This window comes from Psammomys obesus, unplaced genomic scaffold (assembly GCF_907164565.1).
Source record: "Psammomys obesus unplaced genomic scaffold, mPsaObe1.curated_primary_1811, whole genome shotgun sequence".
NCBI lineage: Eukaryota > Metazoa > Chordata > Mammalia > Rodentia > Muridae > Psammomys > Psammomys obesus.
Genome location: NW_026591816.1, coordinates 709,256 through 731,763, shown reverse-complemented (window position 1 = coordinate 731,763; position 22,508 = coordinate 709,256). Strand labels below are relative to the sequence as shown.

General features: G+C 46.3%; 1 protein-coding gene across 4 annotated transcripts; it reads right to left on the bottom strand.

The window, feature by feature from the left end:
* Window positions 1-977: 977 nt before the first annotated feature.
* LOC129680336 (cytochrome P450 4F4) lies at window positions 978-19,263 on the bottom strand. 4 transcript variants are annotated; one of them, XM_055611934.1, is made up of 13 exons: window positions 19,076-19,262; window positions 18,663-18,861; window positions 14,259-14,403; window positions 12,611-12,658; window positions 12,408-12,535; window positions 9,972-10,093; window positions 7,541-7,811; window positions 4,485-4,551; window positions 4,170-4,299; window positions 2,283-2,416; window positions 2,136-2,200; window positions 1,909-1,991; window positions 978-1,511 (listed from the first exon to the last, which is right to left on the bottom strand). In XM_055611934.1, the coding sequence occupies exons 1-13, from the start codon at window positions 19,108-19,110 to the stop codon at window positions 1,340-1,342; spliced, it is 1,599 nt and encodes a 532-aa protein (XP_055467909.1). In that variant the 5' UTR covers window positions 19,111-19,262; the 3' UTR covers window positions 978-1,339. The 4 variants fall into 4 exon arrangements, with proteins under 4 accessions (XP_055467909.1, XP_055467908.1, XP_055467911.1 ...); XM_055611933.1 differs by having other exon boundaries at window positions 12,611-12,664; window positions 19,076-19,261; XM_055611936.1 differs by lacking the exons at window positions 18,663-18,861; window positions 19,076-19,262 and having other exon boundaries at window positions 12,611-12,771; window positions 14,259-14,335.
* Window positions 19,264-22,508: the final 3,245 nt, after the last annotated feature.

The following is a 22,508-nucleotide window of genomic DNA, read 5'->3' as shown; positions in this document are numbered from 1 at the left end:
GAGAACAAAGTAGCCCTTTGTCTACAACTTGTAAGTAGGTGTGTGGACACATACAGGAAGGAAAGAATCGGACTTCGGGCTCCAGACCAACACAACACAGCACAATGCAATACAAAAACAAACAAACAAACAAAAAAAACCAATAAAACTAAAATAAATCAGAATAGGACAAAACAACCAAATAAGAAAAAGAGACAAAGAAATAGCACAAAAAAAAAAAAAAAAAACACATACAGATTCAGAACCACACTGGTACACACACAGGAATGCCATAAAAACATGAAATTGGAAACCATAATATATATACAAAAGACCTGTAAGGGGAAAAAAAGTCCCCTGACTTAACATTATGAGACAATGAACCTCCAAAGATGCTGTTGAGTTTCTTTGTGAAAAATCATGAAACAAAGAACATGCAAAAATTCTATTGAGTCCTTTGGTGCTGGCCAGCTACTGCTGGGCCTAGGGTCTGCCTTAAGGAGAGCTTTTCCCCACAATGACTCTAAAATCCTAGTCTTATAGGGGCCTCTGTGCCAGCCTTCCAAACAGCTAAGACTGCAGTCTATCGGACGCTGTACTGGGCTAGCTCTAATTACTATGCATCGTTGAAGACAAGGAGTTGGGGCATTTGGGGTGGTTGTTTTGAGACTTTTCTGGGGGAGATGTGAACAAACATCAATTCACCCCAGGTAGGACATCAAAGACAGACCAGAGAATCTACCCAAGGCTGGCAGAGTTGGCCAGTGAGTTTGCAGAATATGTTGTATGAGAAAAAAGTCTATTTTCAATAAAGATAAAAGGAAAAGAAAAAACCCAAAGGAATGATAGAAAAATATAAAATAAAGTGAGGCATTAACAATTAAAAAAAAAAAAAAAGGAGTGGGACATGAGAGCACCCCGGGCAGTACAGTAAGACTACTATTCACAAATAAATAAATTAATAACAAATAAACAAACAAATAAATAAAACCCAGCAATAAATGGCAGACGTGTTAGGTTTAATTAACCTAGAAATTTAGTTTTCACAGAAACACTGAAGTATCCAAAAATAAGCTTTAAGATGAGTATGGCTCGAGGCTGGCCTGCGCAGACACTTCCCCTATTCTCAAGAGAGTAAGTCCAGCGAGGCTGGAGGACCATGTAAGGCCTGTGAGCAGCCAGGGGAAGTCAGAGGTCTTGGCCTAAGGATGCTAACCCTATCTCCCTCCCCGACCACAACTGTCCGACAGCGCCCCCGGCTGGTAGTCGCCGAGCCTCTGGCACAGGTGACAGCTCCGATTATTTGGGAATCTGTAGAGCTAGGTGGGTAGGTGGGACAGTCCCCGTCCTGGGGTAGGGGTCACTGCGCGCTCAGCGGCTCCACCCGCAGCCACAGCCCGCCCTCTGCGCGCAGGATCAGCTCCGGCTTCCGGCGCGGCTCCTTGTCGTCCGGCAGGACACGGAAGCGCAGCAGCGTCAGCGCCAGCGCCACCTTCATCTCGCTCATGGCGAAAGTCTGTCCTATGCAGTTCCTGCGGGAGGACGGGGTGAGGATTCTGACTGTGCCCGGATCCAGACAAGACCCACCTACCACTGAAATCTGGCCTAAGTACCCTCCCTCCCTCTCCTCGCTATAACAAGCTGGAGAGCACCCAAGGGGAACTAACTTATTTGGGACCCCTCCCCTGCATCGGATTCTGGAGCCTGTCAACCTCAGTCAGACCTCAGAGCCCAACTCAAAGGATCGACTGCTAGGCATATGAACGCAGGGTTGTTCATAGGACTGCCCCAAGCCCTAAACTGTATTGTCCGTCTTTAGTTAACCTGCCAAGATGCAGGGACAAGGCCTGGATCCGGACTGTCCCAACTTCCTACCCTCTCCATCTTGCCCAAACCTTTGCCCTATCATTTCAAGCCTTCTGGCATCACCTGGGCCCGGCGGAGAAGGGAATGAAAGCCAGAGGTGACCTGTCCTTGATGTTCTCTGGGTCAAAGCGGAAGGGGTCATAGACCTGAAAAAGACAGTGAGTGACATCGTCTAGCACAGCCCTGTGTGTGCTAGGGAAGTTAAGTTCTGATTTCCCCAGCCAAAAACTGTTCCTTCTTGTAGGTTCATTGTGGTAAAAGAAAAGAATGGGGGAGAGGGGCTACGGTACGTCAGGGTCGGGCCACACAGTTGGGTTATGATGGGTCGCAAAAATATTGACGATGCAGACGACACCTGTGATGAAATAGAGCATAAGCCTGCTGCTGAATAAACCCTGCTGTGTTCTCAGCACCCTCCTTTTCTGTCCTGTGGGCACCTTTAGGGATGGTCCGGCCATCTGGAAGCACAATGTCTTCAGTGCAGCCACGGGCGATGACGGTGACTGGGGGGTGCAGCCGCAGACTCTCCTTGATGCACATGGTCAGGAAGGGCAGCTGGGCCAGGTCGTCCCTAAGGAGCACACCGCACGATTATCCAGGAGCCAAACAGAGATCATGAGGTCCTGTGTTGCCCACATAGCCTTTCCCTGCCGTGTTAAAACGTTCCCAAGAGAAGTAGGAAAGTACTAGAGAGAATTTAGTCAGCTATCTCTAGAAGCTTTTTCTGAAGAAAAAAATCCAAACACCCACCTTAAAAAGCAACCCCAAAATAGCTTTAAAAAGAAATTCCTTTAGTAAGAACAAAATCAAAATGAACTAAGAGACAACACAGACACAGTGTTTGTCCTTTATCACTCTTATCTGTTTCTGCTACCTATTTGAGTATCTTCCTCCTCTTCTCCCTCTCTTTCCTCCACACAGTCTTATTCTTTTATCTTTTTCAACCTTGCCCCTTCACACATAAACTGTCCTCTCTTTCTTCCTCCTCCTTCCCTTCATTCTCCTACTTCCTTTCCTCCTGTTCTTCCTCCCCCATCCTCCATCACTCTTCCTTTCTCCTACACTCTCCCTCTTCTTTTCTCTAACACCTAATTCACCATTTCTCCTCTTTCCTATCCCTCTCTTCCTCCTAACACCCCTCTGCCTTACTGTGCAACAATTTTGTCCAAACCAAAACGGTCCATCCCAGAGAGAGCTCCAAAAGACACAGAATGTTCACAAAACTTATAAGGCTCAAGGTGTGAACAACTCACAAATCTTAGAAAAATACCTGAAACCTATAAGATCCACAAAACCTATTCTCAAGGTTAAATAAAAGGACAGAGAATCTCTAGGAGCTCCAGGGATGCAGCCTTTTTGAGTATTCATCTACATTAGGGTGGGATTTTCAGTGATACAGCTGTAAATAATCCCTCATCCATATTCATGAGTAATCCTAATAAACTCATTGTTTCACCAATGAGTTTGATGAAATTATATCTTTGGTGTGTTGTTCATGAAGGCAAATAGGTATTTGTTCACATGTCCCCAAGAAAATTCACACAACACCTCTTCTCTTATCTCTATCCTTTTGCACCACCTCAACTTCTCTTCCCTTGGAGCTACAGCCCTGTACCTCAATCCCAACCAGATGTCTCCTAATGCTCACTAAGGGCCCTACTGAAACACACACATATATATATATATATATACATATATATATATACATATATATATATATGGGCCCCAGCCTTGTTTCTCTTACTCTAAACCTCACACTTGTCAGTGTGTCCTGGGAGTGTACTAATGGTAGGACTGTTCCGCCATCAAGATTGACGCTCCTGACAGCATTTCTCTCTCAGCTGCATCCTTAGCCCAGGATGAACTTCTCATAAAATTGTCATGGGAATGCATTATGGGAGGGTTTGCTGAATAAATGCATGGATGATACAATGGACTGCATGGCACACTGACTGATGACTTTTACCCCCAAGTGTCACTTATGAATTCCTATTCTTCCAGGAAGTAGGGAACAGAAAAGCAAACAGTCATGGAGGGAAGACAATGAAAACAAATGTTATCTGAGACAAGGGAGAGGAGGGAATGTTTTCATACACTGAACATCTGCAAAGTGGCATCATCTGCCTTCACACACTGTTATACTGTCAGCAGTTCTCTTGGGTGTTCAAATCTTTCTCTCCCAAAGCATAAAACTTCCTCTTGTTAATGAGGCAGCTACTGTTCCCACAAGTAATAATGGAAGAATCAGCAAAATGGGCCCTCTCCCCTACCTGAGGAGCAGAGCCGGAAGAGAGGCCCCATAACATACCAGGACGTATGCTCACCAATCAATCTCTGTAGACGGGCGGTTCCTCAGGAGCTCCCGCACCTCCTGCCGGCAGCGCTCCTGGTATTCCGGGTGCCTCGCCAGGTTGTACAGGATCCAGGAGAGACCACTGGCTGTGGTGTCATGGCCTGCAGGGCAGACAGGTGGGCTTGAGTCTCAGAGCTACTTCAGCCCCACGAAGTGGGCAGCAACCAGACCGGGAGAAGCCCAGAAGAGATTAGAAAGGGACGGTGGATGACAGAGGGATTTCAGGGTCCATTCAACATGTTCCCAGACTCCTGTTCCTTCTGTAACCCCACACTGGGACCCTCACCCTCAAACATGAAGGTGTCAGCCTCCGCTCTGATGTCCTCATCTGACAGCTCCTTTCCATCTTCATCCTGCAGACAAGACGCCAGATGACAGCAGTTCTGAGTCTATGTCAACTTGAGACAGCTCCTACATCCATACACCCAACCCCACTGCATTTCTCTTGCTCATGACCACAGGTTCCTACTCCCAGGTTCAGTTCTGCCTCCTGTTTGTTTGCTTGTTTGGTTTACCTTGTGGGAGGAATTGGTGACCTCTGAATATTTTCCAATTTCTGCATGAGAGATTTCTAAAAGACGAAGGAACACGTAACCTTGCATATAGGATGACTGTGTGGGAGTATTCCTTTGAAACTGGAGGTTAAAGATTACCCTTAAGACACTTCCTAAGACTCCTTAGGAAGAGGGAAGACTTTCTGTCATTTCTTCCATAACTGTATGGTAGGAATAGTATCTACCTAATAGTGTCAGCAACGGAAAGTTGGGACAGAAAGGGTTGGACTGACAGGAGAAATACTGACAACATGACAATGTGTGAATACAGATGATATCACTTTACATACGACAAATAACCAAACTTCTTCTCCTTTTTCCTTTTCACCTTCAAATATTATCACGTTTTCCTCCCATGACAGTTTTACCCTGTGCCCCAATTCTTACTGTATTCTCTTATTCCATTCTTGAGTGCTACATGTAGAAAATTTATCTTATGTCCTCTGGAGACTATTAGGCTTCCATACCTGTAGCATTTACCTGTGACTGGAGAAAATGTGCTTACGTTCTAGATAAAGTTCTCTCTCAACATGCAAGTGTAAGTGCATGAAAATGCCATAATGAACCACATTAGTTTGCACACTCAAAAATTCAAGTTTTCCTCTCCAGCTTGCTTGGCTCTTACTATCTTATTCTCCCAATATTTCTTCTACCCCACACTCTCATCTCCTCTGCTTATTTCCATATCCTTCTCCTCTTTCATCTCCTGCCTTCTAGCTCTCTCTCCACTTCCATCTATTTCTACTCCTTGCAACAAAAAAGACACAGATGTGCCAACTCCCCTGTGAAACTGACAGACTCACAGATAAAATCATCACATCACCTGAGAAAGGAGGAGCTTGGAATGGGAAGCCATTCTTACAGTTCTAGTCTGGCTGTTGTGATTGTAGAGGATAACAAATAGGCTGCCTTGGTCTTGCAGGTACAGAGTTCTAGGCATACATACAGATGTAGGTATGATTTCTCAACATAATTTTTCTCTATAATTTTTCTTACTGGCTTGTCCCTCTCTTCCTCAAATGGCTTCCATGGTTTTGGCTATTCCCAGGGCCTCAAGGCAGCAGGGAAAGATTTCCCAGCTGTGGACTCACTTTGTAAACTTTGTATACTTTACTGGAAAGTGTCCAGGCCCCCACCTGAGGTGTTCCAGCAGTCAGGCCAGGCCACTTCATGTTTTGCCCTGGGCTTCCCCTGAATCTTTCCCAGGTACCCCGTCTTCAGCTTTTTAGCTCCTTTGGGATGCCACACCCTTGTGGTCCCTGAGAGGGGTGCTCAGATCTTCAGGCTGTAATGCTGGCTCTACACCTTCAGACAGCAACACCTCAGGACTCAAGAGCAGCGAAGGCTAAATCTCCACAGCCCTGGGACCTGAGATCAGACGCCTGGAGAAACTGAGAAACTGAAGCTACAGAGAAAGCTGCACCTGAGGCCTCAGTTACAACTGCTGCTGCTGAGAACTCAGGGGGAGGGAGACGTGTCCAACTAGAGCTAGTCTGTGAGCTCGGTAGCCAGTGAGCTTGAAGCCATCTCTGTGGCAACAATGTATAAACTAGTCGTTCCTCCAAAGCAGGGAGCTTTACACGGTCTGGCACTGTCAGCCAGGGACTAGGACCAGGAATCCCATCCCTTAATATAAGTTCATAGTTTAGTTAGGAAAAGTTATTTTTGTCTAGCTTAGAGTTCATGTCTGTGTAAACCCCTTGAGGCATGAGTCAATAGGCCTCTCCCCCACACCTCTCTAACTGTCATAATGGCAGTTCCAGCTTCTACCTGTCACAAAGGCCATCTCCAGCCACTTGGTGTGACCCTTCCCAAATTTATGCTAATTTGGGGTAAAAATTCTGAACCAAAATTTACCAATCCCTAAGTATGAAAACCCACCAATCCCTAAACTTCCCCAAGCTCAGGATTTGAAATCCCACCAATCCCCTCTCTGGAAATCTCTGCCCTAGAAAGCTCCACCCCTTAAGAAATCCTATAAAGCCACTCCTGGATTCATCTCTCCACTCCCTGGACCCTCCAATAAATCTCTTTTATAAGAGTTGCTGCCTGGTGTGACTTTCTCATCAAAAGAAGGAATGAAGAGAAGAATTGAAGAAAGAGTAGGGCTGAGGCTCCTGAGCTCCTCAGTTTGGCTAGGGATACCCTCCCTTGGGAGATGCAATGCCTTTGCTGAGAAGGCCTCTTCTCAGAGCTGTGTGGTTCCTGGGCCCCCAAGTCCCAGGACGCCCTCTCATCTGAGCAGAAAGGCCAATACATGGCCCTTAGCTATCCTATACATCAAGCCCAAGTCTAAACCCAAATTTGATCCAAACCCAAAGTTGGCATTGTCATTCATCCTACCCCTTAAAGCCAAGCTGTGGCACAACCATGTAGACCCACTACTTGGAAAGCGAGATCCATTCATCGACAACACAGTGAGACTAGTCTCAAAAAATGCTAACTATACCTAAGTGGTCTGTCACACACCTGTAATTCCAGAGTGTTCAAGATGAGGGTAGGGGGATGTGAGATTGAGGTCAGCCAGGGTTGTTTAGTGAGACTCCAAAAAAAATAACAAATAACCCTAGCAAATACGATAAGAGCTATTTAATGAGTTAATTATTTTTTGAGACAAGGTTTTACTGTGTAGCCTTAACTAGCCTGGAGCTCAATATGTAGACCAGGCTGGCCTCAAACTCACAAAGATCTTTTTTTGTGGCTGCCTCTGGAGTAGAATTAAAGGGGTGCATGATCACACTCCGAAAATTAAGTGTAAGCAGCACCACTCCACCTCTTGAGAACCCACCTTGGTCAGCAGCAGCACATCAATAAAATCCAAAGTTTTGGACTTGGCCTTGACCTTGAAAATATCATCACCAACATTGTTGGGCAGGGTGCGACGTCGCTCCTGGACGACAGCATCTGTGAAGCTGTGCACCAGGTGGCAGGCCTTGTGGAAGTGCCGCCCATCAGCGGTGAGCTGATAAAGTGAGTCTACATGCAGAAGCAGCTGCTGGAACCGTTTGGCCACTAAGGCACTGAGCTCCAAGATGGCAGAAATATACTCATTGGGCTTCCTGCATGAGTGGAACATGAAAGGAAACAAGAACTCAACAAGAAGTTCAATATTTCCCAACAAGACAGTCAGAAATGGATGGTCACACAAATACATGAGTGCCATCAGTCATGAGTTTTGACTATGAAGACTCTTATCTCTGTTTCCCAACCTCAGAAGCCTCAGTACCCTAAGACATCCCAGTGCAGCACAAACAACACTCTTTTCTCCCCTCCCCCAGATGTAGTTCTGACTCATCTGCTTTCCACTCAGCTAAGACCTGTTTTTTTCCAGTTATCCAGGCTCTTCTGTAGGTCCCTGCACTTGGTGATAATTCTACAGTCAGTGTCTACACAGCTTTGATATGATCATATCCGTTTTCTGTGGTTTGAAGCTGTCTCCCAAACAACCATCTCTGGGACTGTTGTAAAGTAGCAAAACCATTAAGAGATAAGGCTTAATAGAAGGTGACAAGGTCATTACCAGTATGTGTTGGAGAAGATGTTAGGACCCTGACCCTTTCCTGTCTTTATTTACTTCCTAACTGCCATGAAGTAAGCATTTTCCTTAACACACGCTCCCACCAAAACAATGGAGTCAAAGAACCATCAACAAAAGACCCTGAAACTTATTTATGAGCCAAAATAAATCTCCCTTGAGATTAACTCGAGACACTCAGAAATTTTGTCACAATAACAGAAGTGACTACAGGCAGAAGCATCCTTGGGAGAACTATAACATCCCCACCTTTGGCTGGCTTTCAACGGCTGGCTTATAGTTTAGACACTATGTTGGTGTATACTCATTGTCAACTTCACAAGCTCTAGAATCACTTCATAGACAGATTTCTAAGCCCATCTGGATTCTCTAGATTCGGTTAAGATTAGAGCACTCACATTCAGGAGAGCAACACTATTCTGGGGCTGTGGATTTCAGAGTACACAAAAAGGAAGAGGCTATTTGAGCCTCCCCACTCACCACCCTCTGCTTCCTGACTATGTGTGCAATCTGACCACCAGTCTCACGCTCCTACAGCTGTGACTCCCCTAACTTGATGAACAGTCCCTCAACTTTACCTCCTCTTTAGGTTGATTTTGTCGTCTCAACAAGAAACATGGGCAATACATAAATTTGGTGCCAGAAGTGGGGTCCCAGCTATAATAATCCTGGCCATGTGGTTCTTAGGCCTTTGAAATTTGTTTGTAGAAGAAACCTAAAGGAATTTGAGATGCTGAGCCAGAAAAACCCTTAAATTCTTAAAGGGGAGCTTAAAGAGAAATTAAAATTGGAGTTCAGGACACCAGAATATCAAAGACAAATATAGACAATGGAGACCTCGATCATATGGTGTTTTTTTTTGTTTGTTTGTTTGTTTTGTTTTTGTTTTGTTTTGTTTTGTTTTTGGTGGTGGTGGTGGGGACTATCAAGAGCTATGGTAGAGTCCATTCTTGCTACTTTTCTTGCAATGAATTTGGATGCATTCTGCTTATGTTCTGAGAACTTATATGGGGCTGAATTAAAAGGTTGTAGACCACCAGGCAGTGTGGGGGGGGTGCACCTTCATGGTGTACTCGGAAGGCAGAAGCAGGCAGATCTCTAAATTAAAGGACAGCCTGCTCTACAGAGTGAGTTCCAGGACAGCCAGGGCTACACAGACAAACCCTGTCTCAAAAAACAGAAACAAAGAAAAGGTGATAGATCTTTTGAGTGAAGGAAATATCAAGGCAGCATAACATTCAAGACAGGGAATGGCTACTCCTCTCTGCATGCTTGTTTGTATTTACAATGAGAATGGGATTTCAGAGTGCACAAAAAGAAGGAAACTAGTTATTCATTACTCTTTGATTCCTCACTGCAGACACAGTGTAGCCAACCTGCTGCCTTGCCTTCGGTGCCATGATGGGGTTTCCCCCAAACTGAAATAAACTACCCCTTAAATTGCTTTTATCAGTTATTTTATTGTAACAGGGAGGAAAGTATCCAACTCAGTGTCAACCTGCCAATCTCATGTTTAAAGTGTCTCCGTATGCCAGATGACCATGACCTACTCATGAACATCCTTGGACCCTGTTATAAATCCCCTCCTCAAGGATCCCCACTTTTTTTCTTACTGGACTACTATATATATATCTCCTCCCTTAAGTCTGTAATCCAGGTTCTCGGGCCAAAGGGAAGGACTCACTCCTGGCAGTTGCTATCAAAACTGAAGACACATTTCTGCAGACTGTCCAAGGTCATCAGGCTGATGTTCTTAAACATGTCCAGACGGGTGCTGCCACCTGAGGCCAAGCGCTGCCACTTGGCCTTTACAGAAAAAGAAACAGTATTACAACCAGGTCTCAGCTCCTTCACATTCTTCCCAATGGCAACTACAAGAACCCATGCCCAAAGTCAGCCTCCCAGATCTCTGTCCCAAACACTTGACCCCAGGGTTAACCAGGCTTGAGTGGGAGTGAAACCATATGTAGGAAATGAAAACCCAAGGCTGGATATCAGGAGCCCTGAGGTTAATCCTCGGCTCTCAGTGCCATGTTCTGTGCCTCCTCAGTCAGCTCATTGCCCTCTGTCTCACGTGATATGTCCTCAGCAACAAGGTGATCCGACTGTGTCTGCTAAACCTCAGTGGAGCCCATGTGTTACTATTTCTAGATCATTTACTCTCCGGTCATAGTTCAACAAGCTCCTTTATGCTTCCAAACCTCAGGTTAATCCTTAATGAGGAAAGAGTAGCCTTTATCTCACATATGTGTTAGAAATTAAATTTGCAGCATAAATTGGGTCATGGAATTGAGTCATGACCATTGGTTCCAGAACATGTTAAGATTTCAATAAATGGTATTATTCCTTATCTTGAGTGCCACAAGTTGGACTCAAAGATATCTCTATGTCAGGCATGGCAGATCTTCATTATTTTTTAAGCATCCTTTCTAAGTGTCCCAAGCAAAAAATAAAACAACAACAAACAATCCCAATATTCCTAACCTGAACTATTTCACAGATATTGCAGAACCCCTTGAGAGATCCAGTGATTACCCTCCATGGGCAAATATCAGGCTTGTTTCAGCATTTCATGAGAGCAGAGTCCCTAAAACTAAATTATGCAATGTAGGACACAGGTTGCATCGGTTGAAGGGCACCTGTGATGTCCCATGGAGCTTAGATGCTTTCAAGAAAGGACACAATCCAGGAGCGCACAATGAGTAACTGACTGCCTTTAATATTTGAACAAGGAACCTTGTGTGGTCTGGCAGAAACCGCAAGGAAACAAGCTGAGCAATCAGCTAGCAAGTAGAAAACTGTTGGCCCCTCATAGGACACTCACCCCTGCGCCTGTCATGTTCCTCAACTCACTATAGCGTGAGTTTTCAGCATTGTCATTGCAAGCTTCAGCCTATTCTACCACCTTTGCGCTTGAGTTAGATTTATGACTTTGACTAATATACCTCGGAAAAGGGAAGAATCTATGGCTCCAGTGAAACCTAAGCTTCAAATGACTTCCAGCTTCTCTCCTATGGAACTCTGTACCTTCAGAACAAGCCCAGGATGCCTTTGATGCCTTTTGGAGAGAGAACCTTACAGACAAGAGTCCAGCTTCTCCTGCTGAGGCCACATTAAATTAGCTTGAAGCTGGTAAAAACGGGAATCATGGTAGTATCAGGTGTGATTATAGTAAATAAAAATGATGTCAGCCTATATAGTGTTTATTATTATTTGTCCTATAATTATCATGCAATATTATTTAACCTGCTATCACAATCATATAAGACACAGATACCTGTTACATCCACCTTAACCATCTGGGCTACATTACATTCATAATCCCAAGATACTTACTTTTTTTTTTTTTTTTTGTCTTGGTGTTTTCTCCATCCACACCATCTTTGGAGTCCTTCCTCCCTGCCCATGTGGTTCCTTCTCCATGCTAACCCATTGTGGTGTCCTCCTGCCTCCTCTCTTCCCATCTGTCTGTCTGTTTCCCATCATTCTCCTGTTCCCAAAGCTCGGGAACCTTAGCCACACCTACCCCATTCTGCCCTGCCAAGATTTTAGGCCTTTTAATCAACCAGTCAAGGATAACGTCTTAGCAGGTTTTCACAAGGATAGGTGTCTCCAGGCAGTAACCAGATCTTGGGGGCCAGTAATTAGCATCAAAATATAAGCATCAGACCAACCCCAATAATCAGGCAAGCTGACCCACAGATGATCATATGCCACAGGTGACCCAAACTCTCTCCAGAAGAACCAACTCCCTGACCTACACCCCTGTTGGGAATATCAGACCTCATTGATTCAAAAACTCTGTGTGTGTGTGTGTGTGTGTGTGTGTGTGTGTGTGTGTGTGTAAGTGACTTGCACCTTATCGGAAGATTCTATGTAGTCTCCATCAAGTCTGCATTTACTTTTCACGGCAACCATCTGAGAAAAATAGACACCAACTCTTTATAAACACTCACTATGTGTGTATGCACAGCTCTATGATATCATCTTGGATATAAAATGGAGAGGAAAATAAAATAAAACAATGGTCCTGGCTTAACCCTTTCAAGAACAGACCAGATTTATCTGAACATTCCTTTGCCTCAGACTCCAGCTGAGAACCTGGGTTCCAGAAACGCACATGCATGATGTTGGTGCTGTCATTGAAAATCTTCACGTAGGGCTTCAGGATGTTGAAGTGGAAGGCGGGTGTCAGCATGCGACGGTGCCGGCTCCACTTGCCACCAGCACTCACCAGGAGCCCATCCCCTGGGAGATCAGCATGACAGTGAGCAAGGCGGGCCACGTTTCCCTCCACCCAGCCCTTCCTCTGAAGCTACTCACCCAGCCAGGGCTTCAGGAAACGGTAGAAGATTACTTCCTTTAGGGCAACTGCAGCTGACATGAACAAGAATGATCAGGGACCAGGGAGAGACTAGGAGATGAACTTTCAGAGCGCATGATGGCCTCACTGAGGTAAGTGTATGTCTGCCCCAAGCCCAGCACTACAGGGTTAGAGAAAGGGACACAGGAGTCAGAGAAGAGGAAGGAGGAAACGGTACCAGATGAAACAGAAGCCATCACATCACCATCCTTCATTTGGTTCAACAGAGTCTACCATGTCTGCCCTTCAAGTGTAGCATGAAATTCTACAGACCTAGCCTTCCTGACCATCCCTGAATGTTCTGACATTGCCTGACATAGATATGTGTCATGGACGTATATGAGGTAATGTTGGCTAACATGGCTGAAACACACATGACCTACCCTAAATGACCCCATCTGCTTTGAAATGGAAATAAATGATCTAATACACCTCAGGGTGTGCTGTAGGCAGGTCCAAGGCAACATTTTTAAATAGTCACAATAATCTCACAGGTATGGCATTGAGGTGTCCAATTAGACAGCAGACATGACACAAACAAGGAATCTCAGCCATGTTTCTATTTCCATGGGACTCTAGGTGACAAGCGCAGAAAACCTCCCAAATGGTCAAAGTGTTCTCTGCAGGCAAAACAGATATGCTCCAAGTGTCCACTGCTGTCTCTGGACCCCAGACGGGCCTGTATTCATGTGGCTAGACTTAGACCATACCAGAGACAATATGTACCAGGTATTACAATTTGACTATAAAACACCCTCAACCAGCTTGTTTTTTGAAAGGTTTAGTCCTCAGATGCCGCCTCTATTTTGGAAGATCCTAGAAATCTTAGAAAGTGGAGCTTAGCTGGAGAAAGTGGGTCATTAGAGTAATCCTTGGAAATATCTTGAAATGAGTTTATCTCCTCATTTCTTTCCTCCCTCTTTCTAGCCACAGTTGTGTCTCTGTTTTATCATGAAGAACTCTAAACCACAAGTTGAAATCAACCTTTCCTCACTTAAGTTGTGCTAGTAATAACAGCAAAAATAGCTAATACACCAGGTGTGATCAGGAGTCGGCCATCTCAGACCAGTTTCATACTGAAGGTGAGGCAGAGACAAGGGCATCGCTGCCACAGCCCCATCTGTCTGCACTCAGGTCGCCTGCACCAGCTGGTGGCGGCGCAGAGACCTTAGCATAAATGAGCAAAGAGGGCAGACCCCTGTCCACTGGATCAGCAAACAGCCTCTTGGAGGTGGGGGGGAGATGTAGACAGCCACATGCCAGGTCTCCATACACCTGTACACCCAGCACCATACGCTCCCCACGGTACACGGCCGTGGGTGTGTAGGCTCCGGATGGAGATGGGAAGGAAGGGATCTCAAGTTCTCCAGACTTTCCAAACAGGGCTGCCAAGATGGGGGCCAGAGTGAGCCCTGAGAATTCCCCCCAGCATTCTCTCATCCTCTGTGCTGATCCCTGCCCGGGCTTCCTTCTGACATCTTCAGTGAAAAATGTAGAAAGCCAAGAGAAAGAAGAACTGGGCTCCTTCAGGAATCCCAAAGCACAAGCATGGAGACTAGAAGACCACCGTTTCACAGAGCCGCACCACCACCAGCTTCTCCCGAATACCTGAGGCATTGAGAACAGATCGAATGACGTCAGGGTGGCACAGAGTGATGATGGGGAGGAAGGGACCCATCCATGTCATGAAGCCCTGGGGGTAGGTGGCCACCAGCTTGGTCACCTCTCTCAGCCCATGCTCACTGGGAGTAATCTACAAACAAGACAGAAGAGCCACCTCCTGAGATGGTTAGTCAGGAGTCAAGTGCTGTGAGACACTCAGGGAGGTGATGCAGCCTCAGAGTCTGTACCAGTAGTCTCGGTCAGGGTGACCCACCCTCCACAGGATGGGCAGCACCGTCCAACCCGCTGAAGAAGCCACAGAACGGTGGTTCTCAAGCTTCCTAATTCCGCAACCCTTTACTATGCTTCCTCCTGTTGTGGTCACCCCCAACCATAAAATTATTCTGTTGCTGCTTCATAACTGTAACTTTGCTACTGTTCTGAATTATAACGTGAATATCTGACATCTGATACGGGACCCCCAAGAGGGGGTCTCCACCTATAGGTTGAGGACTGCTGATATAGAGCAGTTAGATAAAAGAAGGGAAATTTCAGTCTTATTTCCAGACTGAGACACTCATCTTCTTGCCCACAGACATCCCAGCCCAGGTTCCTGACCTTTGACGCTAGCCCGTCCCACAGGACCCTCCCTCCCCAAAGGATACACACACACAGGATGTCAAGCCTTTGGTTTCAGACTGAATTAACTGCAGTCTGGCTTTCCAGTTCTCCGCTATGTACATGGCATATTGTATCATGCTTAGAAACCATAACAACAGATGAGGGTTGATATCAGACCTAGGGAGGGTGGGGGTGGGAGGACAGAGGCCTTTCAGAGAGAGGAGAAACCGTGGGCAGGGGCACCTCTGTAACAGGCTGGAGACCTGCAACATGGTAGGCTCCTGGGAGGGTATGGGGGTGACTACAGCTGAGTGGCATGGGGACATGGAGAGTGAAGAGGCCACCCTCTAGCTGGACATGACTCCTAGCTAAGGGAGGGGAGCACCAGCTCACCCACAAAACTTTCAAGGTTTGTCCTGCCTACAGGATGTGCAGGGACAAAGGTGGGGCTGATGCCTGGCCCAACCTGGGACCCACCCCATGAGAGAGAGCCAACCCCTGACACTGTTGACCATGTACAGCTGGGCTTGCAGACAGGAGCTTAAGATGGCTTTCCTCTGGGTGGCTCAACCCAGCAGCTGATAGAAACAGATGCAGGAACCCACAGCCAAACACTGGGCGGGACTCTTGTGGAAGAGTTGGGGGAAGGATAGAAGGACTTGGAGGGGACAAGAGCTCCACAAGAAGAGCAAAAGCCAACTAACAAAGCCAACTAACCAGGGCCCAGTAGGGAGGGGGCGCAGGGAGGCTGTGGAGACTGAAACATGAAACAAAGACCATGAAGGGACTGGACCTAGATCCCCTACACAGATGTAGCCAATGGACAGCTCAGTCCTCATATAGGTACCTTAGTAAGGGGAGCAGGGGTTGACTCTGACATGGACTCTGTTGCCTGCTTTTTGATCACTTTGCCCTAGTGGTGCTGTCTCACCAGGCCACAGGGAAAGAGGATGCACTCAACCTGATGCAACTTGATATGCTGGGGTGAGGGGGCTCCCCTTCTCTAAGCAGTAGGAGAGGGGGGAGGGGAACAGGGAGAGAGGGAGGGAAATCAGGAGGAGAGGAGGGAGGGGGTTATGCTCAGGATGTAAAGTGAATACATAAATAAAAAATGTTTAAAAGAAACCATAGTTACATAAGCCAATCGCCATAACACAATATACTTCTCTCTCTGCCCTCACTCTCATGTGGATGTCTTACAGTTTCTATATGCACCATGTACATGTTACTATATCCATATAAATATATATACATACATATGAATACGATCATGTGCTTCATAATGATGTTCTTATCACTGACACACTGCACATGTGTGTGACCATGGTCCTATAAGATCATAATGGACCTGAAGAATTCCTGTGTATTCCATAGTATCTTTTATTAATGTTTTTCTGTGTACAAATGTATTTAGAGATATAAGCACCACTGTCTTACAAAAACCCAACAATATTCAGAACAGAACCATGATGTAAAGATTTGTGCAAGTAGACTACACCGTATAGGTTTGTGCGAGCGCACTGTATGGCGTTGGCACACCGACAAAAAAATTACCTCATACATTTTTATGAATTTTTCAAAACTTGTTCCTAGTGTTAGCTATGCATGGCGCTCTCTCTCTCTCTCTCTCTCTCTCTCTCTCTCTCTCTCTTTCTTTCCCTGTGTGTGCGTGTGTGTCTGTTAGAAAATGCACTTATGTGGTTTTGGTCCTGGGGAGCACTGGTTAACCCCCAGTACACTTAGCTAGCCCCTCCTGGAGCCTCTGGAAATGACAGACTCTGCAGTGGAGATTTTTGCAGACGGAAGAAATCCTTTCCTCTTCCTGTCCTTCAGGGTCCTGTCTGAGTCTCAAGGGTCTGTCTCAGGGCCAGTGGAGAAGCTACCCACTCTACCTCAGAGATGCGCACCTTGGCTTGAGAAGATGAATGTTCATCCCCAGGGAAAGCCGTCAGGGCAGGACTCCACTGGTGGGAATAGCTAGGCAACACTGTAGCCTGTCCTTGTTAGTTTTATTGTCAGCTTGACACTGCCTATACTCACCAGAGAAGGGAGTTTCAACCGTGGTATTGCCCAGATCAGAGTGGACTGTGGCTATGTCTTCGGAGGACTGTCTTCATTGTTAGTTAACTTAGAAGGACCCAGCCCCTTCTATGTGGCACCACTCCCTAAGCGGATGATCCTGAGCTACATTTCTTAAAAGCTAGCAACACATGTGCTTGAGAGTAAACAAGCACACAGTGTTCCTCTCTGCTTTCAGCCTCAAGCTCCTGCTGGAGTGCCTGCCCTGACTTCCCTCAGTGATGGACTGTGACCTTTAAGGACAAGTCAAACTCTTTCCTCCTGAGGTTGATCTTGGTCAGTGTTTTACCACAGCAACAGAGTGAAAACACAACCCGGGTTCTCCTCCATGTTTGTGTCTGTCTGCTCTACAGACACAGTTCCAACTATGCAAAAGGTCTGTACAGCAGGGACCAGTCAACCGCAGAGCATAGGAGGGGGCCTCTAACTCTCCGGGGGGGGCAGCAGCTTCCACCCATGAGACCCCTGATGTCACCAACAGCACCCTGTGGACGATATCCCTGACATGGACGTATAAATGAAGCAACCGATACCAAGTCACCCAAAGGAGAGAAGAGACCAGGTCAAAGGCCAAAGAGTGAGGGCGAGGAAAGCTTACAAGAGAGTGAGTGGACATCTCTCTTTTTTATGGTTCCTCCAGTTTATTTATTTGTTTACTCCAGAACTTAATATCAGAAAGAAAAATAGCTCTCATATATATACTGAAATAAAATTTGGGTAATCTATTAAGAATTTCAAAGGGTGATATTTACTGCATTTCTTTTTCTTTTATTTATTAAAATTTATTCACTTTGTATCCTGGCTGTGGCCCCCTCCCTCATCCCCTCTCAACCCCACCCTCCCTCCTCCATCTCCTCCCATGCCCCTTCCCCAGTAAGGGGAGGTCCTCCACCTCTTCCATCTGACCCTAGCCTATCAGGTCTCATCAGGTCTGGCTGCATTGTCTTTCTCTGTGGCCTGGTAAGGCTGCTCCCCCATCAGGGGGAGGTGATCAAAGAGCCAGCCGCTGAGTTCATTTTCAGAGACAGTCCCTGTTTCCCTTTACTAGGAAACCCACTTGAAGACTGAGCTGCCATGGGCTACTTCTGTGCAGGGGTTCTAGGTTATCTCCATGAGTGGTCCTTGGTTGGAGTATCGGTCTCTACAAAGACCCCTGGGCCCATATTTTGTGGTTCTGTTGCTCTCCTTGTGGAGCTGAGTGAACATCTCTTGTCTGGGCTGGGCAACAGGACTTACTGGCCCTTCTTAGGGTGAGCTGCAAGCTTTAAAAACAATTTTTAAATAGATTTTTAAAATTGTAAAAGGTGTTTCAGGAACAAGAGGCAGGAAGACATTGCATAGCTCTCCTGCTCCATGTGTGGTAGGAAAGGGATCACCCTGAGAAAAATACAGAAGCCTAGAGATGGACTGACAGAAAAAATGGCACCGACCTTGGACAGAGCTTCTCAGGAGGCCTCAAGTCTAGCAGCAGACAATGTGGGACCATCAGGGGTCCTTACTCTGTATGATTCACCCGGGAAACCCCTCAGTGTTCACCAGGCTAAGAAAGGCACACTAGAAAAGAATCCAGAGCCAACTAGGGGTGGAGAACAGAGACATGAGGACAGCTAGGGCAGGATCCTGGAGAACTCAAGACCTCCATGTCCCCAAGCTCCATTCCCAGTCCATCCACTCCTAAAAACAAGAGCCAGAAACTATTGCTGCACTCACCATGCCCAGATGACCCAAGAACCAATTGCGTCTGGGAGGCTGAGGGAAACTGCTGAGGTGACGGTATGTTCTACAGAAGATATAGGTCTGAGTCAGGAGACGGACCAAGAACCAGGAAGCTCCAATCAGTAGCAAAAGCAGCCATGGTGAGGATGCCTCTGGTCTCAGGCCCAGCCAGGACAGGTCCAACTGTGACATTCTGTGGGGCAGATGGACGAGCAGTGAGATTCAGAGGCTGTGAAGATGGGTGGGGCCGTTAGGGATAATGGACTGGGATAGGAAGAGTGCAGGCTGTTGGTAAGAGGAACAATCCACGGGGAAGAGAGAGGCAGTAAGGTGGAAGAAGATGAGGAGGAGGAGAGACAAAAGTCCCAAAATGCCTGAATAACAGTGAGACTGCCTGGGGATGTTACCTGGAAAACCCCATGTCTGAAGCCAACAGGATCATTCTGGCTTTTCAGCTTCAGACAGCTGGCTCAGAGTTCTTTCTAGCCAAGTACAGGACCCTACAACTCTCCCTCCTTTAGCCTGGCACCTTCGCTCAGGAATCGGTATGTTTCTCACAGTTGTCGCTGCTCTAGAGTTACTTTGTTCCTGGTTTCAACCCTGGCGGAGGCGGAGCTCCACTGTGCTAGCCAGTCCTTCAGGGCCCTGCTGCCAGCCTCCCTTCCTGGGAAGATGGCCAAGATGAGGGTTTGGGTCAGCGGGCCACTGAGTGGAATCAATTCAGGGTCACAGAGCACGGACACCAGATCATGGGGGGCAGGGGACTGGTGAGATTTGGGGGTGAGCAAGATTCTGAGGTGAAGAGACGTAAGTCCAAGCCCCACATTTGTAGCTGTCCGTACTCTTCCAAGACGAAGGTGTTATCTAGTAAAATCATTAACAGGAGTTCAGGTACCAGGGGAACACAGCCAAGCCAGGCCTGTCACAGACCACCTCCCAAGGTCCTCTGTGCTGCACTGGCAGCACACACTGTTTATTTTTAATACATATACAATATTTTTATTAATTTGTTGAGAATTTTATACATGCATAAAATATATGTTGATCAGATTCACCTCCCACTCTTCTGCTTAATTCCTTCCAGATACCCTCCCTACCTCTACCTCTCCTTTTTTTTTTCCTTTTTTTTAATAGCCTACTGATACCAGGGGCAGAAGGCCTACCAGGGGTCATACTCCTAAAGAAAACTGACTCTCTCATGACCACCAGCTGTCAAAAGCTCCTCAGCAAGGGTTGGGGTTCATGATCCCTCCCCAGTGCCTGGATGTTGGCTGCCTTCTTATACAGGTCTTTCACAGGCAACTGCAGCTGCCGTGTGGAGTGCAGGTGTCATGTGCAAAAGGCATCGTCTGGCCCTATCCTCCCAGACTTCTTCCACAGATCCTTGAATCTTGTGGGGTGTGGGCATGACAGTTGTCCCATGTATTCTCTGCACTTCGACTGGCTCTACCCTGAGTGGTGACAGCGCACAAAGCTACTTTTCTGGTGAGGTCTCAGAGCTGCATTCAGCCTTTCACGACACAAACCCGGAAGGCTCCGGGATGCCTCTTCCCACCAGCTGCATACTCTGGAAAAACTAAAATCTTTCCCTGAAGCAGCCTGAGGTCTGGAGAGAGAGAGGCTGCTCTCTAGAGCAGGATCAAAGAGAGTTGCCCAATGATTGATCCCCAGGTCCGATTCCAAAAATCAGGAGTCCAGTTGGAAGAACATAGCTTAGATCTGGATATGAGCCAAGAGGTGAGAGGGAGGACACACATGGCTGTGAGTTGAGAGCAGGCCAGAGCAGATGAGTCCAAGCAGGGGACTACCCCGGCACTGGCCAGAGGACAGCCCTGGGTGCCAGCCTTCACCTTCCACCTTTTTGGGAATCACTTACTGATTTCGCAGCCATGCAAGCCAAGCTCAATGACTCACTAGCGTCCAGGTGTTCTCCCATCCCCACCTCCCTTTCTACAAAACTACCAGGATTATAGATGTGTGCTATTGTGCCTGACTCTCTATAGGTGCCGGGGATTTGAACCCAGGTCCTTATGTTTTCACAGCAAGTGTAATGCCCTCTAGCGTTGCAGGAACAGTTTTTGGGTTTTTTTTTTTTTGGGGGGGGGTGCTTTTTTGGTGGGGGATTGGGTTTTTTTTTTCCCTGTTTAAAAATTTAAAAGGCAGGGAACAAATGCTACTAGCGATCTCGGGGTGTTCCTGAAGAGTCATTATATGATAACAAAAAATTGGCTCCCCATCATGTTTTTTGTTTTGTTTGTTTTTTGTTTTTTGTTTTTTGTTTTTTGTTTTTGTCCCAATAATAAAAGTGTGGTTGTTTGGGTGAGAAATATCTCCCATAGTCGCAGACATTTGAATATTTTGCCCTCTCTTGGTGGGATCCTTTGAGGAGGTTTAGGAGGTGTGGCCTTGCTGGAGGAAGTATGTCACTGGGGATGGGCTTTGGGGATTTAAGGCCTCACCCCATTTGCCATTTGCAAGTTTCTTTGGTACTTGTGGTTCAAGATGTGAACTCTGTTTCTGCCCCAGCTGCTGTGTCCTCCTGCCACCTCTGCCCGCCACCATGGATTATAACCCTCTGGAGCCATAACCCAAAATGAGTGCTTTTATGTCAGGCTGTTTTATCACAGTAAAGAAAAGTGACTAATAAACAGAAACTCAGGGTAAAACAACAGGCGCAAGCAGATTAAGGACAATTTATTAGCATTTCAAAGAAAATTCCCAGGCCCTGCTAGCTGTCAGTCTCAAAGCTGGGTTGAGGAGAACGGAAAAGCCAAGCTGGCATGAAGGTCAGCCACATGATAGCAGGCAGTCACACGATGCAAAGGAGAACTTTAGAAAAGGAGTAAGCAAGTCCAGAGCTTTAGGGAGTTAAAGAGACATCATTACGCTCTTGCCAGTATCCAAAAGAAAGGGGAAAAGTTACTGACTCAGAGAGGTGGGCAGACCAGCGGGTGTTGCCCAGAAACTGCCACCTCCAGAGCCACCTGGAACACTGTGGACACCCTGTCCTAACCAATTGCTTCCCTAACAGCATGCAAAAACATGTGCAGAGCTTTCTAAGCCAAGACCGTAGCCTCCAGCTCCGCCAGCTGGCGCCTCCTCTCAGGAACATTGTCTCTTCCACAGCTCCTTTCCCTCCTCTGCGGCTGTTCCTGGGTCCTGGTCCGAAAGAGTGGTGGGAAGACACAGGGCCTCATCTGACGAAACTCTAACTCCATCCTAGGCTCAATCACATAGAATTTTTCTAACTGGAGTTCTGAGACAAGCCTAACTAGGGGAAGAGAGACCACCTTCTCTAACTTTGATAAAGTCTAAGCGTGCCTCATATTGAAACTGGACATAACAACATATTTCTTTACAGAACCCTTGGCTTTATTTTATTATCATTATTACCTCCTCATTTCACTGTATTATTATAATCATCCTTGTATTGGAAGAAATCTTAATGTACTTAAAGGTAAGTGTGTCAAATTACCGTTTTACCATAACATCTTTCTTTTATGTGAGGATGGATGCCACATATAATATTCACTATTCTGTATTATCTTCATTTAAGTTTTGAGGAGAAAACTGTTTCAAGCTATTACTAGCATATAGTAGGACTCATACATGTGATTTCTGAATAACACACAGATTGTGTGGTTTTTATCAGGATGACTTATGACACTGGACACTTATTTATATTGATGTTTTCTCACATACAGATTGAAAGACATATTAAGGTTTTGAGAATATTAAACAAGGGCTAAAGCAACACTTCCTGTTACACAGCCGGCACTGAGCTTGTTTGTCACTGTTACTCTGTAACAGAATAAAGACATAGTTTGGGTCCCTTTCCCA